The sequence below is a fragment of the Brienomyrus brachyistius genome, unplaced genomic scaffold (assembly GCF_023856365.1).
Source record: "Brienomyrus brachyistius isolate T26 unplaced genomic scaffold, BBRACH_0.4 scaffold34, whole genome shotgun sequence".
Lineage (NCBI taxonomy): Eukaryota > Metazoa > Chordata > Actinopteri > Osteoglossiformes > Mormyridae > Brienomyrus > Brienomyrus brachyistius.
In genome coordinates, this window is record NW_026042309.1 from 1655995 (window position 1) to 1669084 (window position 13090).

Below are 13090 nucleotides of genomic sequence, written 5' to 3' on the forward strand. Positions count from 1 at the left end.
CAAATTTCTCTGGATTGGCTAATTCTAAGAAGAGCATGCTTTCCAAATTTGAAAAACTTCGAGGAATCTGCTCCAAGATGTTATCAAGGATGGCCATGTACAGATTTCTGTATCGCTCTTGGGGATCCTGTAATTGGGTCAGACAGCGCTTTCTCATGGGCTCATCTCGTGGGTCTGATGTGAGATCTGCTGTTTTGGCATAAACGGCTTGGAAAGCCCCCTCTGACCTCTTCTCTTTGACAAATGCAAGAAGAGATTCAATTCTTTTCTTGCAGTAAAGAACATCCAACTCCAGAAAAGATGTCCTCTTTGTGGATTTTGAGAAAAATGTGGCAAATCCAGAGAGTGATGCAAAAAAGATTCTGCACTCAGGCAAGCATTTAGCCCCCTGTGACAGCACCAGATTCAGTCTGTGTGCATAGCAATGCACAAACATTGCACTGGGGGCTATTGCTTTTACTTTGGCCTGCAGACCATTGAGATCTGAAGCCATGACAGCAGCCCCATCAAAGGTCTGTGCCACAAGCTTATCCTTAAAATTGTAGCCCTGCATGTTCTCATTTAATATTTCAAAAACGGACTTGGCATCTCGCCCCCCAGAAACATCAAAAAATCCAATAAAGCGCTCCTGAATTTTACCTGCACTATCCACATAGCGAACAATGACAGAGAGTTGGGCACGGCAGGATATATCAGTTGTTTCATCCACCTGCCATCCAAAAAAGGGAGCATCCTGAATTTCATCTCTGATCTGATCAGAAATGGTGGCTGCAAGAGCAGAGATCAAGTCATTTTGAATAGTATGGGACATACCAGAAAACACAGTTGAGGACTCGAATTGTGTGGACAGGACAGAGTCATATTTAGCTAATGTTTCTGTGAACTCCCTGTAATTCCCCTTGTTGGATGATTCACTACTCTCATCAATATCCCCTAAATGACAGCTCCTGTCGGCCTAGCAAGGATGTCACATCAATAAGGCGGTTTAGGAAGGCCCTGTTTTGTTTGACTGTTTCATTATGTTTAGCCACTTGAATGCGAGCACCTTCATTTATTGCATGCTCAACCCTGATCCTTCCCATGCAACTTAATCTTGCACATGCACTCACATGTTCATTGCTCTTTTCATGTCTTTTATATGCCCTGTCAAAGTTAGACAGATCGCCAAACCCCACCTTTGACCAAACAACACATCCGTGAGATGGTTTCATCAAGAGGCATGACCAGCAGTACATTTTATTTGTCACAGCACTTCCAGTCAGCCAGCTAACTTTGTCATACCAGGAGAGCTTTTCACGATCGTCCGGGAAGTGGGCGAATGCGCTGGCAGGCGAGCGGGCAGTAAGCAGGCGAGCAGGCGTAAGCAGGGTGAACAGGGATTTATTAAACGTGACAGGAACAGGAAACATCTCATGCTGACTGACATCAATGACGGACAAGGAAAACCGGGGAGACCAGGACTTAAATACACAAAGACTAATCAAAGTAAGTAGACGAAGCTGGAGACGATCAGGGAAATACACGTGGGTAATCTGGGGGCGTGGCACACACGAGGAGCGGACGAGCCGGGCATGACAGAGCTGAAAAGACCTGTTATTTTTCCCTATCTTTTGCACTAAATCAATCTTAGGTGTTGATCTGCCCTGCTGTTTAATTCTAAGTTTTTCCTCGTAAGGAACACTTTCAAATGGCTTCGCCAAAATCAGGTCGACAATATTAGCACTGTCTGCCATCGTGTGCAGTTTCACCCACGACGCTAGCCTAGCCTAAGCCTACTACATGAATGAATGAATGAACGATCTAAAAAAAATATTAAACTCTGTAAAAGTGAAACAAGGAATGTGGTGTATAATTGTGTGAAATGTATGATGAAAATCAAGCAATTTCGCCAAGCAAATATAAAGAAATAGGTTGCAGCAGTTTTTATTTCGACTGAACTTGAGAAATCCGCGATGGGACTGAGCGCGAATAGCTTCAGCGATTCCTTATAGTACAAAATCGCTGTCAGTCAAAAGGAGATGCAATCTTTCGACAGACCCTCCAATCATCACGCAGAAGCTCGGAGTCCAGGCCAGCCCACTCCTCATTTTCTCCTCATTCACCCCCAGAGACGCTGAGCGTCCGTGGGCGGGACATAATCGCAGCGTTTATCCAATGACCGTCTAGTTTCAAAGCACTGAAAAAAAACGTTCAAAGCAGCCGCATTGAAGTCAATGGACGCTGGGCTTCAACGGGTTAATGCACTGTGACGCTACGGGAATGTATGAGAAGAAAATCAAGTCAGCCGACCTGCTATATCTTACTGATTCTGAACGAACTCGTCTTTGAGATGAACGTTTTCTAACGCATTTTTAGTCAATAAAATGTTAATACAATAGTACATAATTTGACCATTCATTTTGTGACATTATAGGGGAAGCTGAGCTTCCCTTGCAGTCTTAAAGAAATCTCCACTGCTGCATGCTCTGTGGGCCTGTATACCTGCTCACAGTGCACTATGGGTGTCACAGGTAATTATGTTCTGTGTTATATATGTTATAGGTGAAAGATCTGGACTGAGACAGGCCAATTCAGCACCCGGACTCTTCTCTGACGAAGACATGCTGTTGTAATATCTGCAGTATGTGGTTTTGCATTATCCTGTTGAAATACACAAGGCCGTCCCTGAAACAGACGTCCTCTGGAGGGGAGCATATGTTGCTCTAAAACCTTTATATGACATTCAGCATTCATAGTTCCTTCCAAAACACGCAAGCTGCCCATACCGTATGCACTTATGCACCCCCATACCATCAGAGATGCTGGCTTCTGAACTGAACGCTGATAACACGCTGGAAGGTCTCCCTCCTCTTTAGCCCGGAGGACACGGCGCCCTTCATTACCAACAAGAATGTCACATTTGGACTCGTCTGACCACAGAACACTTTCCCACTTTGAAACAGTCCATTTCAAATGAGTCTTGGCCCACAGGACACGACGGAGCTTCTGGACCATGTTCAGATATGGCTTCCTTTTTGCGTGATAGAGCTTTAGCTGGCATCTGCAGATGGCACGGCGGATTGTGTTTACCGACTGTGCTTTCTGGAAGTATTCCTGGGCCCATTTAGTAATGTCATTGACACAATCATGCCGATGAGTGATGTAGAGTCGTCTGAGGGCCCGAAGACCACGGGCATCCAATACAGGTCTGCCTGCCGCAGACACTCTCACACAGACGTACCCTGTCACAGACACTCTCACACACACGTACCCTGTCACAGACACTCTCACACAGACGTACCCTGTCACAGACACTCTCACTCACGCGTACCCTGCCACAGACACTCTCACACACGCGTACCATGCCGCAGACACTCTCACACAGACGTACCCTGTCACAGACACTCTCACACACGCGTACCCTGCCGCAGACACTCTCACACACATGTACCCTGCCGCAGACACTCTCACACACGCGTACCCTGCCGCAGACACTCTCACACACATGTACCCTGCCACAGACACTCTCACACACGCACGCGTACCCTGCCGCAGACACTCTCACACTCGCGTACCCTGCCGCAGACACTCTCACACACACTTACCCTGCCGAAGACACTCTCACACACGCGTACCCTGTCGCAGACACTCTCACTCATGCGTACCCTGTCGCAGACACTCTCACACACGCGTACCCTGCCGCAGACACTCTCACACACGCGTACCCTGTCACAGACACTCTCATACACATGTATCCTACCGCAGACAAACGACAAACGGGACCAAACTGTTTGTCTGTTATAAGCAAAATTCCATTATATGTGAGTCCGCTATATCCGATGCTTTTTCTGCATTTTCTTAAAGGCGCACAGCCAGCGGACCTCGTCCGTTATAGACGATATTCCGTTATAAGCAAGTCTATTATAACAAAATTATACTGCACCTTCAACTCCACCTAGCAGACATACCTATGAGGGGATTGAGGTATGGATTGATTCTGACCGTGTTTGGACTAAACACCCCGGGATTCAAATACATCGTCCACCGTGATTCACCCACATTATTGTTGTGCCACAGGTGAACTGCACAAACGTGTCTCTTCACTGATCACTTATATAACTTGTTTCTCACAGAAAGAGCTAGAACACCTATCTTGCCTTTCCCAGCGGAAAGGGAGGCTTATCTTTTCTCTCCCAGGGGAAGAGGGAAAGCCTTGCCCAAAATGCTTCATAACCGCAAGTGCAAACAGCCTCACCTGGACAGGAATTGGAGAATAAAGTCCCTGAGGGGAGGGGTGACCCTGGCCAGCTCGCCCCCTGCCCGCATGCGTACCGCTCCAGATTTAGTATGAAGGAAGGGGGAGAGCTCAGCACTGACCGGAGATCAGCTGTGGGATAGAGCGCGCATCGCCCGGCACTTGTCAGGAATCACGTGTTGGGCTCCCCAGTCCGTGTGTGAAGGTGGGTGATTATAGCATGTCCGAGTGTAGATGGCTTGTGGCTACTTTTTCATTTTATTAATTAGTGGGATTACCTATCATCCATCCATCAATCCATTTTCCAAACCACTTATCCTACTGGGTCGCGGGGGGTCCGGAGCCTATCCCGGAAACAATGGGCACGAGGCAGGGAACAACCTAGGATGGGGGGCCAGCCCATCGCAGGGCACGCTCACACACCATGCACTCACACACGCATTCCTATGGGCAATTTAGCAAGTCCAATTAGCCTCAGCATGTTTTTGGACTGTGGGGGGAAACCGGAGTACCCAGAGGAAACCCCACGACGACATGGGGAGAATATGCAAACTCCATACACATGTGACCCAGGCGGAGACTCGAACCAGGGTGTGACGCAGAGTGCTAACCACTGCACCACCATGCCGCCCCCGATTACCTATCAATGCTTATGAAATATATATAAATATATATAAAAATAAAATTTTGTGTATATTTTAAGAAATATTTCTGAACGGACCAAAGCCAACCTGATTGTTCCTTCGACAGCCCTATATCCCCCTTTCATATTAAAACAATATTCTAGGTGGGGTCTTACCAAGGAATTGTATAATCTTAGCATAACCTCATTTAACTTAAACTCCACACACCTAGAGATGTAACCCAACATCCTATTGGCCTTTTTAATTGCTTCCCCACACTGGTGAGAGTGGGACATGGAAGCATCAACATACACACTGAGGTCTTTCTCATAATTAGTTACCTTTATTTCAGTGGAACCCATAAAAAATCTGTACTTTATATTTCTGCTCCCTGCAGCTTTGAGCTTAAGCAAGAGCTGATTGAGGGGGACAACATCAAAGGCCTTCTGCAAATCTAAGTACATTTTGTGACCAATTTCTCTTGTAGCTTCCTCAAAGAACTCAAGTAGATTAGTTAAACAGGATCTACTTCTCCTAAATCCAGGTTGGCTACCCCTCAGAATGTTATTTGTATCCAGGTTATTTGTATCCATAACTTTTCCAGTTATGCAAGTTAAAGTAATTGGCCCATAGTTTGCTGGATTACATCTATCCCCTTTTTTGAATATGGACGTTATATTAGCATACTTCCAATCATAAGGTACCACACGTGCAAATAAGGATTTCGGAAACAGTAAAGTTAAAGGTTGGCTAATAATATCCCTCATCTATTTTAAAACTATAGGTAAGATGCCATCAGGACCCTGTGATTTATTTATTTTGAGCTTAGCCAGGCTTTGTACCACATCAGCCTCAGTTATACATACATGCCCTCTGCAATTATTGGCTCCCCTTTGTACAAGGGGTAAGAAAAAAATCAACCTTCTGGTGAAGTTGCTTCATCTCACACAGAAAAAATGAGAAAAATCCAACCTTTACTTAAAATCAATTTATTTGAAGAAAAATCAAATCCTTCATCAAGAAATAATTATTTTTAACAAAAACAAATGAGCCACGATTATTGGCAGCCCTGCAAATTATAGTGAACACAATGTAACTGAAGCATGTTTCCCATGTAAATTATACATCTTTGAGTTGATTGGAGTGAATAGGAACCTTCAAGCTGTAATCCATGACTTCCTGAGTAACTGGGGTACAAACATGAGGAGACACAGAGGCCAAATTCCCTTAGTCATCCATCAACATGGGAAAGATAAGAGACACACAGACCAAATGAGGGAGAAGTGTGCTGACCTTCATAAGTCAGGGAATGGGTATTAAAAAATAGCTACTCGCCTTAAAATGCCCATTTCTACTGTTAGGGCAATAATTAAAAAGTGGACATCAACTGGAACTGTTAGAAACCTGCCTGAAAGAGGACCCAAGTTTATTTTGCCCCCACATACAGTGAGGATGATCGTAAGAGAGACAAAAAATCCCCAAGGATGACTGTTAGTCAATTACCAGACAAAGTAAAATCTTGGGGTTACCACGTCTCCAAAAAACCATCAGACGCCCCCTTTATGCTAACAGACGTTTTGAAAGTTATGACAGAAAGAAGCTTTTTCTGTCAGTTACTTAAAATGTTAGTGCCAGGAGTTTGCAAAATATTATACAAGTTTGACTGGAATCAAATTCAACTGTCTGATGAAACAAAAATGCTTTTTGGCAATAAACATTCAAGGTGGGTTTAGCGTAAAAAGAAGGATGGCTATAATGAAATGAACCTTATCCCAACTGTATAATATGGTGGAGGTTCTGTGATGTTGTGGAGCTGATTTTCCTCCAAAAACCCTGGAAACCTCGTTAGGGTACATGGCACTATGGGGTCCATGAAATACCAGGACATTTTATATAAAAATTTGGCTGCTGCTGCCAGGAAACAAAAACTGGGCCTTCATTGGATCTTCCAGCAGGACGGTGATCCTAAGCACATGTCCAAATAAACATTAAAATGGTCAGCTGACCGCAGAATCAAGCTTCTGCCATGGCCACCTCAGTCCCCTGACCTGAACCCCACAGAAAACCTGTGGGCTGAGCTGAAGAGGAGAGTGCACAAGAGAGGGCCGAGAACCCTAGGTGATCTGGAGAGATTCTGTAAAGAGGAATGGTCTCAGATGCCCTGCTCTGTATTCTCCAACCTTATAAAATGTTATAGGAGACTCAGTGCTGTTATACTGGCAAAGGGAGGTTGTACAAAGTATTAAAAGCAGGGCTGCCAATAATCGTGGCACATGTGTTTTTCTTGAAAATAATTATTTCTTGATGAAGGATTTGTTTTTCTTTGAATAAATTTATTTCAATGAAAGGTTGGATTTTCCTAATTTTTTCAGTGTGAGATGAAGTTGCTTCGCCAAAAGGTGGATTTTTTTCTAACCCTTTTTACAAATCTTTACAGGGGGGGGGGCAATAATTGTGGAGGGACTGTATATTGTTTATATACGACACTGTATTTGTACTAAATGGTGGTAAGTTAATAATGTCCTCTACTGTGAACACCCGTGTAAAATAATCATTTAACTCATTTACTATATCAATTTCATTTTCAATTATAAGGCGCTTAACTATCCTGCAGATGAGTGATTTCAGCTTTTAGAGCTCTTTTGGAGTTAAAATATTGGAAGAAACTTTTAATGTCATCCTTAGCCTCCAATGCAATCTTCCTTTCGACATTCCACTCAGTGAGTCTAATGTTATTTTTTAAGTCAACCTGTAGACTTTGATACTCCTGCTTTATTTTGAAATCACTAGTTATTTTCTACCTTAGTATCTCCAGCATACAGTGTGACCCAGTAATACTTACCTCGCTACCCCCAGTTTACAGTGTGGAATACCCAGTAATACTGACCTCAGTATCTCCAGTTTACAGTGTGAATCCCCCAGTCCAGCAGAGAGCAGCTTCACTCCTGAGTCCTGCAGGTCATTGTCACTCAGGTCCAGCTCTCTCAGGGGTGAGGAGTTTGATCTGAGAGCTGAAGCCAGTGCCTCACAGCATTTCTCTGTGAGTTCACACCAGCCAACCCTTAAAAAAATTAAACACTTTTAAATCCACTTTTTACACTGCAGCACTGTATTCAAATGAGGAGAATAGGGACCATGACATTATGGATTTTCAGAAAACAATTAAATTACAAAAAATTATTTTAACAATCATCCCGATTCTGTTTGGTGTCCATTATTTCTTGTCCATAGCACGTTAAAGTCAGCATGTTTAACTGTAACAGTGCCGTTAACTTTGCTAAAGAACACAAATGTTTTGCATGGATTATATGGTTGAATGGATGTTTCCTGCTTCACTGCTTAATTATTTCTAACATGGATCAAGGGCTGATAAGATTGTGGGATATAAGGAAGTAGAAGAAAACAGAAGATGTTTCTGTTTGTTTATTATGTAACTGCTGAAAGGCATTGTGGGTTTTCCTGCTGTCCAGTTACTTTTGGGTAAAATGCATATTCTGTACTCACTGCAGCTTCTCCAGTTTACAGCTGGGATCCTCCAGTACAGCAGAGAGCAGCTTCACTCCTGAGTCTCTTGGGTGATTGTAGCTCAGGTCCAGCTCTCTCAGGTGTGAGGGGTTTAACCTCAGAGCTGAAGCCAGGGAAGAACAGCCTTCTTCTGTGACTCTACAGCCTGACAGCCTGCAGAGAAAGACAGAAACTCCACAATAAATAATATCACCTCACCATTACAATTATTAAATAAATACAGACCTCAGTATCTCTTCCGTATAGTGTGAAATACCCAGTAATACCGACCTCAGTGTCCCCAGTTTAGAGTGTGGAATACCCAGTAATACTGACCTCAGTATCTCCAGTTTACAGTGTAAATCCTCCAGTGCAGCAGAGAGCAGCTTCACTCCTGAATCCTTCAGGTTATTGTCACTCAGGTCCAGCTCTCTCAGGCGGGAAGAGTTTGATCTTAGAGCTGAAGACAGCACTTCACAGTGTTTATCTATGAGATCACAGCTGTTCAGCCTGAAACAGAAAACACTTTAAGACTCAGACATATACACATCCTACACATTAGTAAAATACAAAGCATTACAATAACCATTTGTTTTCAATCAATATAATTAGCAGCAGAGCTTACATTTCAAATGAATTATAGTCTGCAGAGTGTTCTATGCGTCCTGAAAATCTGCTACAGTCATATGATCACTGTGAAAAAGGCAGGGGCGGGACAGGCCCCTGCCTCGTTAAGGGGATGTAAACACCCAGGCGTGCAGATGGGTAGAAACAATGCACAGATGCGGTAGTCTTGGCCAAAAAGAGGAGGTAACTTTATTTTACTGAGGCAGGAGAGAGCTAAACCACGTAAATATTTACAAATTAGCAAATGATCTTTAAAAGCAATCCTAGAAGCCAGAGGAAGCCAGTGCAGGGATGTGAGAGCAGGTGTGATGTGATCCCTGTGACTGGTGCGTGTTAACACTCCGCCAGCGGCATTCTGGGCCCGTTGTAGATGTGATCCCTGTGACCGGTGTGTGTTAACACTCCGCCAGCGGCATTCTGGGCCCGTTGTAGATGTGATCCCTGTGACTGGTGCGTGTTAACACTCCGCCAGCGGCATTCTGGGCCTGTTGTAGATGTGATCCCTGTGACTGGTGCGTGTTAACACTCCGCCAGCGGCATTCTGGGCCCGTTGTAGATGTGATCCCTGTGACCGGTGCGTGTTAACACTCCGCCAGCGGCATTCTGGGCCCGTCGTAGATGTGATCCCTGTGCCTGGTGCGTGTTAACACTCCGCCAGCGGCATTCTGTGCCCGTTGTAGATGTGATCCCTGTGACCGGTGCGTGTTAACACTCCGCCAGCGGCATTCTGGGCCCGTCGTAGATGTGATCCCTGTGCCTGGTGCGTGTTAACACTCCGCCAGCGGCATTCTGTGCCCGTTGTAGATGTGATCCCTGTGCCTGGTGCGTGTTAACACTCCGCCAGCGGCATTCTGGGGCCGTTGTAGATGTGATCCCTGCGACTGTTTCAAGCTAACACTCCGGCAGCAGCATTCTTGGCCCATTGTAGATGTGATCCCTGTGACTGGTGCGTGTTAACACTCCGCCAGCGACATTCTGGGTCCGTTGTAGATGTGAAATAGATTTATTAGGCCGACCAGACAAGAGGGCATTACAGTAATCTATTCTACTAGAAACAAAAGCAGGTATTATTTTTCCCCAGCCAGCACATGACAGTAGACCCCATAATTTATATGGAGGGACGAACAAGATGTCACGATCGGTACTGGTGAACGGGCGATCGAGCGTGCAAGGATCAGTTTGGCAGCCGGAATGCGGGGTAAACAGGGGATTTATTAAGTGCAGAGCAAAGCAGGACGAGAAACGGGTACTGACACTCACAAACATCAATGACAGACAACGGGTTAGTGTACAACAGAGACTTAAATACAGGCAACTAATCGGAAAAGAACAAGACACGACTGGGCACAATCAGGGAATCACACGTGGGTAATTAGGGGACGTGGCACACACGAGGAGCGGGCGGAGCGGGCGTCACACAAGACAAGCACTTACGAATGTTAATTCCTGTACAAAGTAAGACAATTGCAGACAGCCTTGATAACCCAGCTACGAATCCCAGCCAGAGTTCTTAAAATATAAAGAACCATTAATAGTTTTTAAATAAACTCGGCCTGACTATTAATTAATTTTACAAGCTTGTCCGTTGTCCGTTCCTACCCCTGAGCTCGGCAAAATATATTATAGGTCACCCCCCCTTTCAAGTTTCATAGTCAGGGAACCGACGTTGCACCCCAACACGGTTGCGCATTCTGTTCACAACTTAAAAAAAATGAACGATAAAATTAATGTAGAGCTTTATCTATTGACTGTGCATGATTCTACAATTCATAGTCAATAGTTACATAGACAAATTTCACAGAGGTGTGCAGCCTTGTGAAGAAGATGTGTGTGTCAGTAACGCGCTCTGGCCCCATCCCTGCTAGACGTGCTGATGAAATATATAGCAGATTATCGTCGCTGCATCGCTGGCTGTCGGAATGGTGCCCGATAAATGCTGTGGGTTATACAGACAATTGGCAAATGTGTGGGGGTAGGTCTGGGATTTTGAAGAGGGACGGTATTCACCCCTCGTGGGCTGGTGCCAATCTCCTGTGCAAAATCATAGCTCATAGTCTCCAGGCAAATCGCTGACTAGCCAGAGCCAAGTCCAGGCAGCAGGCAAACCGGCATAATCGGCCTGCTAGTCACTTAGAGTCGTCACCTAGGGTTCATGTTACTGGGACTGTGTCTGTTCCCCGCACATTTAATCATGGAGGTCTATTCCACCCTAGTGTATGTCATAATAACTTAATAATAATTAAACCAAATCCATTATTAGATAATAGGTGTAATGCAATGTTAAAACTTTGACTTTTGAATGTAAGATCACTGGCTCCTAAGGCACTACTGATGAATGAAATGATTACTGATTTTAGTCTTGGTCCTTTTGCCTTACAGAGACCTGACTTAAACCAAATGAATTCATGGCACTAAATGAATCTACTCCAGCTGATTACATCATAACCCCCGACCAGATGGCAAAGGTGCTGGTGCTGCTGCAATATTTCAGTCTGACCTGGGAGTGTCTGAGCAAAGTGCTTATAGCTTTAGCACATTTGAAATTCTTCTTCTTAGTCTTGCGAGATCATCTCTTTGTAGTTCTTCACCTCCAATCCCCATGGTTATTGTGTATAGACCACCTGGTCCCTAACCTCTAATCACCATTGTTATTGTGTATAGACTGCCTGGTCCCTAACGTCCAATCACCATGGTTATTGTGTATAGACCACCTGGTCCCTAACGTCCAATCGCCATTGTTATTGTGTATAGACTGCCTGATCCCTAACATCCTATCACCATTGTTATTGTGTATAGACCGCCTGGTCCCTAACGTCCAATCACCATTGTTATTGTGTACAGACTGCCTGGTCCCTAACCTCCAATCAATATTGTTATTGTGTATAGACTGCCTGGTCCCTAACGTCCAATCACCATTGTTATTGTGTACAGACTGCCTGGTCCCTAACCTCCAATCAATATTGTTATTGTGTATAGACTGCCTGATCCCTAACATCCTATCACCATTGTTATTGTGTATAGACCGCCTGGTCCCTGGAGTTTGCAGATTTTTCAACAATCCTTGTGGTCACTACTGAAAAAGCCGTGATTTTAATATTCACATGGAGAATGACAATGATCCTTTAACAACAACGTTTTCTGCTATCCTAAACTCTGTAGGTGTTTGTCAGAATGTAGTCGGGCTACTCATGCCTGTAACCACACCCTGGATTTGATTCTTAGCCATGGTGTCCTGGTGGAACACATATCTATTATACCTCAGAATCCTCTGCTTTCAGATCATTACTTGTTAACGTTTGATATACAGTATAGCCTCCCTTCGGTTCCAGGTCCAAAGTACAGTATCAGACGTTCCATTTCCTCATTAACTACAACAGTGTTTCTCAACCAACTTCCACAGTCCTTCAGCCTTACATCTGAAGCCCCGTGAGAAAATGAACTTGAACGGGTAACTGTGCACATGGAGAAATCACTTCGCAGCACCTAGATCTTGTAGCTCCACTTAAGAAGATAAAGCATAGAGATAAGAAACCTGCCCCCTGGTGCTCTGATCATATGTGTAACTTAAACAGGCGTCACGCAAGCTAGAGCACAAATGGGGCTCAACTAAACTAGAAGTTTTCAGATCTACCTGGAAGGAGCCTCTCTAAGTACAGACTGTGAGGTCTGTGTACTTCTCCAGACTCATTGAAGAGAACAAAAATAATCCTAAATTCCTGTTTGAATCTCTGTCTAGGTTAACACAGGATTCTTCAACATTAAACTCACAAGTCTCACAAGCTTTTATGAGTGATGCCTTTATTACATTTGTAATGGTAAAATAAAGATTAGACAGACCATCCAGTGCACGCCTGTAGCTACATACAGCTGCCAGCCTCCTGCTAGTCCTATGCGACTATTGTTTCCTTCTTATGAAACAATCAGAACTTTTGAGTTTAGTTTCCTCCTGCAAATCCTCTACTAGCCTCGTAGACCCAATTCCTACAAGATTCCTGAAGGAGATTCGACCACAGATTAGCACCACCCTGTTAAATGTGTTAGACTCGTCTCTTAGGCTTGGATATGATCCAAAATCTTTTAACTAGCTGTTATTAGACCTGTT

At 44.3% G+C, this 13090-nt stretch overlaps 2 protein-coding genes across 19 annotated transcripts in view; one reads left to right on the forward strand and one right to left on the reverse strand.

The window, feature by feature from the left end:
- Positions 1–13090, forward strand: part of LOC125721546 (interferon-induced protein 44-like) — a 183762-nt gene that overhangs the window by 87339 nt on the left and 83333 nt on the right. The window lies entirely within an intron of this gene.
- The window catches only part of LOC125721544 (NLR family CARD domain-containing protein 3-like), a 38253-nt gene continuing 32622 nt past the window's right edge, over positions 7460–13090 (reverse strand). For 4 of the 5 annotated variants that reach the window (XM_048997488.1, XM_048997487.1, XM_048997486.1 and 1 more), the window contains 3 exons: positions 8698–8871; positions 8362–8535; positions 7460–7918 (listed from right to left, as the gene is read on the reverse strand). In XM_048997488.1, the coding sequence (XP_048853445.1) occupies positions 7696–7918; positions 8362–8535; positions 8698–8871 (571 nt within the window). In that variant the 3' untranslated portion in view covers positions 7460–7695. Of the gene's footprint in view, positions 7919–8361; positions 8536–8697; positions 8872–9143; positions 9474–13090 lie in introns of those variants that run through there. The other variant, XM_048997490.1, reaches the window with a different exon arrangement.